The sequence below is a fragment of the Rhincodon typus genome, chromosome 49 (genome assembly GCF_021869965.1).
Source record: "Rhincodon typus isolate 14 chromosome 49, sRhiTyp1.1, whole genome shotgun sequence".
In the NCBI taxonomy this organism is placed as follows: domain Eukaryota; kingdom Metazoa; phylum Chordata; class Chondrichthyes; order Orectolobiformes; family Rhincodontidae; genus Rhincodon; species Rhincodon typus.
Window position 1 is genome coordinate 29,717 of NC_063380.1, and position 4,804 is coordinate 34,520.

General features: G+C 57.0%; 1 protein-coding gene across 1 annotated transcript in view; it reads right to left on the reverse strand.

Moving 5' to 3' along the window:
- LOC109926524 (ubiquitin carboxyl-terminal hydrolase 5-like) overlaps positions 1 to 1,157 on the reverse strand; it is a 17,539-nt gene extending 16,382 nt beyond the window's left edge. Inside the window, 1 exon segment of the mRNA XM_048620973.1 lies at positions 1,015 to 1,157. Within this exon segment, the coding sequence (XP_048476930.1) occupies positions 1,015 to 1,122 (108 nt within the window). The 5' untranslated portion in view covers positions 1,123 to 1,157.
- Positions 1,158 to 4,804: the final 3,647 nt, after the last annotated feature.

Here is a 4,804-nt window from a genome sequence, read left to right on the forward strand (position 1 = left end):
GGAGTAGCCCCCCTCTAATGGGCTATAATGCAGTGCGACAGGGTGTAACCCCCTCTAATGGGCTATGATGCAGTGCAATGGGGAGTAGCCCCGTTTGATGAGCTATAATGCAGTGCGACAGGGAGTAACCCCCCCCCACAATGGGCTAAACTGCAGTGAGACAGGGAGTAGCCCTCCAAGGGGCTACAATACACTGCGACAGGGAGAACCTCCCCCAAAGTGCTGTAATGCAGTGCAATGGGGAGTAACCCCCTCTAATGGGCTGTAATGCAGTATAACAAGGAGTAGCCCCCCCCACCAATGGGCAGTAACTCTCCCCCCTTAATACAGTGCAGTGAGGAATAACCCTGTCTAATGGGCTGTAATGCAGTATAACAGGGAGTAGCACCACCCCACCAATGGGCAGTAACTCTCCCCACTTAATACAGTGCAGTAAAGAATAACCCCCTCTAATGGGCTGTAATGCAGTGCAATGGGGAGTAACCCCCTTTTAGTACAGTGCAGTAAGGAATAACCCCCTCTAATGAGCTGTAATGCAGTGCAATGGGCAGTAACCCCCTTTTAATACAGTGCAGTAAGGAATAACCCCCTCTAATGGGCTGTAATGCAGTGCAATGGGGAGTAACCCCCTTTTAATACAATGCAGTAAGGAATAACCCCCCTCTAATCGGCAGTAATGCGTTGCAACAGGGTGTAACCCCCTCTAATGCAATGCAATAGGGTGTGGGAGGTTAAACCGGAAGCCCATGCCTACCGTGGCGATACGCCGCCTGGGAGTTGTAGTCCACCCTCCCAGACCTCACAATGACTGGGGAAAGAAAGCAACTACAACTCCCGACGGGCGCCGCAGGGGAGGGCAGCCCCGGGGCCCGCCGGGAGCTGTAGTCCGACGCCATCGGAAGTGGACTACAGCCGGAGGCCTAGCCGCGCCGGAGAGCGCGTTTTAAACCCGTTACCCATTTTCAGAAAGGTTCGGGTGGTGGGGGGCGGCAGGGAAATAGAAGAGCCGCTCACCGGGGTGTCGAAGGAGAAGGCGCACTCGTCCTTATGGACCCGGTCGCCGGGCCTCGGCACCCGGATGCTGGACAGCACCGACAGCAGCAGGTCGCCGTGCTCCGCCATCACTCAAGTCCGAGGAGAGGCTGGCGAATGGGTGGAGCCGTTGTATGGTCCCGCCCATTACCACCAGCCGGCCAATCACAAGGGGCTTTACGGATGGTCCGGCCAACCGGACCCCGCCTGGCAACACGCACGACCAATAGGAGTGGGGCGGTACAGGGGAGGGCCAATCGAAGACAGCATGGCAACCGTTCTAGCCAATCGGCTACCCACAGTGCGCGATGACTGACGGGCATTTTGCCCAATCGGCAACCATCATTTTCTCGTCTGACTTCTGCCGCAGGTGCAGTGGAGCGGAAAAACGGAGAGGCGGCCAATCGGGAGGTCCGGCACCGCCCCTTCCCGTTGTGACGGCTGTAACTGACACTTGTATCGCCAATCAGTAGAGAGAACATCGCCTGTTTGCGGCATTCCACCCCATTCGCCGGTCCCAACCAATCGCCACCCGTGCTTGTAGTCCGGGTTGCGCCACTCTGACCAATGGGCAAAGGTCTTCTCGAACCGGATCCCGCCTACTTGCCATTTCACCAATGAGTGTGCGGCCATGGCCTCGATTGACGTGCATGCAAGCCAGTCGTCGGCTGCCCCGTCTCCACTCCCGGTCAATCTATTCTTTCGCCCGCCCCTCAGCGTTCAATTTGATTGACGGCTCATTCTGTCCAATCGACAACTGTGTGCCCGCCCATATCTGATTCTGATTGGCCTATTTGAAGCAGTGTCTGCTGCTGGGGTAAACCAACGAATCGCGATGCCGGCGAGTCTTGATGGACGGGGTTCTACACCAATGAGAAATGCACGTTGTTTTCGGGGACGGTGGCATGAGCCAACAGCAGCGGAGACATCCGTTTCTGCCCTCCCAACCCCATCAGGGACCATGCCCCGGGTTTTATTTGTGTTTTGCAGAAAGATTTAATCTTGCATTTGGTTTCACGTCTCCACTTCTATTTTCAACAGTCAATGTAGCGAGGGTGAAATGTTGCATCGTTAAAATTTTGATTTGGGAGAAGGCTTGCTGTTGTCTTCGCATTTCCCGCCTTTCTCCAACCGCCGCCGACTTTTGAAGGAACCAATCGGCGCCCAAACGGGCGACAGAGGCCCCGCGAGGCAAGAGGTGATTGGCTAATATGGGGCCGCCCGGAGTACCGAAAGCCGGTACCACGTGGGGTGGGCGAATCGGATTGGTTGATACCCGGCCGGTTTTGAACGGTGCGGGGGGCCGGTTCGGCCAATCGCGGGGCTTCGGGATGAACCGGCCTGAGAGGTGATTGGACGGAAGGGTTTCACCGGCCACGTGGAGCGCCGTTTGAACCGATTGGTTCAATCGGGCAGGCGGCTCCGCCAATCCGATGAGCCGGTCGGCAGAAGGGGGCGGGTCGGAAGGCGTCCACGTGGGATTGGCGAGTAGCCGATTGGTGCAGCGTCGACAAGGGAGGCGGGCCCACCGGTAGTTTCGGTTTAATGATTGGCCGATCCCGACGAAGTGGGCGTGTCCTGTGGGCAGGAGGGAGATTTTGAAATCGGGAGAGCCGGAAGGACACTTAGTCTCCGCTGGGCAGCGGAGCGGTGCATGGGCGGAGGGTTTACGTCGCTCCTTTTTTTTTGCTGCTTAGTACTGCACTTGGTCCTTTTCCTTCCTTCCTTCCTTCAACGCAACAAGAGAGAGGTACAAGCGCCTGAACTTTCCTTCGATCCCTTACACTTTCTGCATTTTCGAACATATTTAATCCTCCAATGCAACTGGCCTCTTTTTCATCTCTTTTAGCTTTTTGTTTCGCTTGCAAAACCTCCAACGCAACCGGGAGGAAAATCGAAATTTAAGAAGCTTTTCATATCCCTCACCCCATTTTCCCCGCCTCACCCCAGTCTTTCGCGGAGTGCGCAAGCGTCGGCCCGGCGTTGGCTAGGGATGAGTGGAGTGGTTGGAGAGTGCCGGCACCGCGCCTGCGCACCTGTGTGCGAGGCGCTGGTGCTGCTGTTGCTGACACCGGCGCAGGCGTGGTCCTCTTTTCTCTCCTCTCTTACCCCCCCCATCGAAGGGCTTGATGGGAAGGGGGTGGCAGTCCTCCCGACTCCAGCGCCTGCGCCCTGACGCCGTCTCGCCCTCAGGCTGTTAACAGTTGGGATTCAAATCCCTGCGGGGCGGAGCGGAGTAATGTGGCCACGCCCCCTCTACATCCGGGCTTTCGAGAGTGGAGGCAGTGGGGCAAGGGGGAGGTCAGGAGCTTTGACCTCTGACCTGCTGCCCACTCCTTCTGGCTCCTCCCTCCTGCCCCACCTTGGGGTGAGTAGGATGGGGGTGGGGGGTGTTAGAATTGTCTGTATTCTCTTGCCTGACCAACCAGGGTGGGGGGGGGAAAGAGGGGGAAGGCTGTTGGTAGTGACATTTGACCTCTGACCTGCTGCCCACCCTTGCTCTCTCCTTCTGCCCCACCTTGGGGTGGGTGGGGTGGTGAGAATTGACCGTCTCCTCTCGCCTGACCAACCAGGGTGAGTGGGTGGTGGGGGGTGGTAATTGATGTTTGGGAGTGGGGAAGAGTGGTGGTGGTGAGTTTTGACCTCTGACCTGCAGCCCCTTCTCGCTCTGTCTCCTTCTGCCCCACCTTGGGGTGAGATTTGACCGTCTTGCCTCTACTGACCCAACCCTGGGGTGGGTGGGCAGTTAGTGTTGGGGGTGGGGGAGGGGGTTTCGGTGAGACTTGACCACCTGCCTGCTCTTGCCCACACTGGGGTGAGTGGGAAGTTTGGGGGCTTTAAGACTTGACTGAATCCTCCAATTTGGGTTGGGTGGGTCATTGGCATTGGGGGTGGGTGATGGTGAGATCTGACCTCTGACCTGCTGCCCACTCATTCTCCTCCTGCCAATGGGCTGAGGTAGTGGGAAGTGGGTGGCGGGGGAAGGACGTGACTGTGTGTCTCATCTTGACCGGTGACGCTGAGGGGATCTCGGGGTGGGGAGAGGTAAGAGTGGGGGAAGGTGGGAGAGGCTATTTTCGACCTGGAACCTGCTTTGTGCCCCTTCCCACCCCAAGGCTAAATGAGGGCATGGCATTTTAGCCCTGGGCGCCTCTAGACGACGGGATCTCGATCAGATGGGCCGAGGAGAGGCGAACGGAGTTTGATTTAGATAAACGCGAGGGGCTGCGTTTTGGGAAAGGCACATCAGGGCAGGACTTACATGCTTCATCGAGAGGTCCCGGGGGGGGGGGGGGGGGGAGTGTTGCTGGGTGGTGCGGGTTCATAGTTCCTTGAAAGTGGACTCGCGGGTAGACGTGGCGGTGAAGGTGGTGTTTGGTACGCTTGCCTTATTGGTCAGTGCGTTGAGTATAGGAGTTGGGAGGGTCATGTTATGGCTGTATTGGTTAGGGCCACTTTTGGAATATGATGCTCAATTCTGGTCTCCCTGCTACAGGAAGGAGGTTGTGAAACTTGAAAGGGTTTCAGAAAAGGATGTTGGAGGGTTTGAGCTACAGGGAGAGGCTGGGGCTATTTTCCCTCCCCCCGGAGCATCGGAGGCTGAGGGGGTGACCTTATGGAGGTTTATAAAATCGTGAGGGGCATAGACAGGGTAAATAGACGAGGTCTTTTCCCCAGTGCAGGGGATTCCAAGGTGAGAGGGGAAAAATCTAAAAGGGGTGACCTTTTCACGGAGAGGGTGGTGCGTGTATAGAAGGAGCTGCCAGAGGGA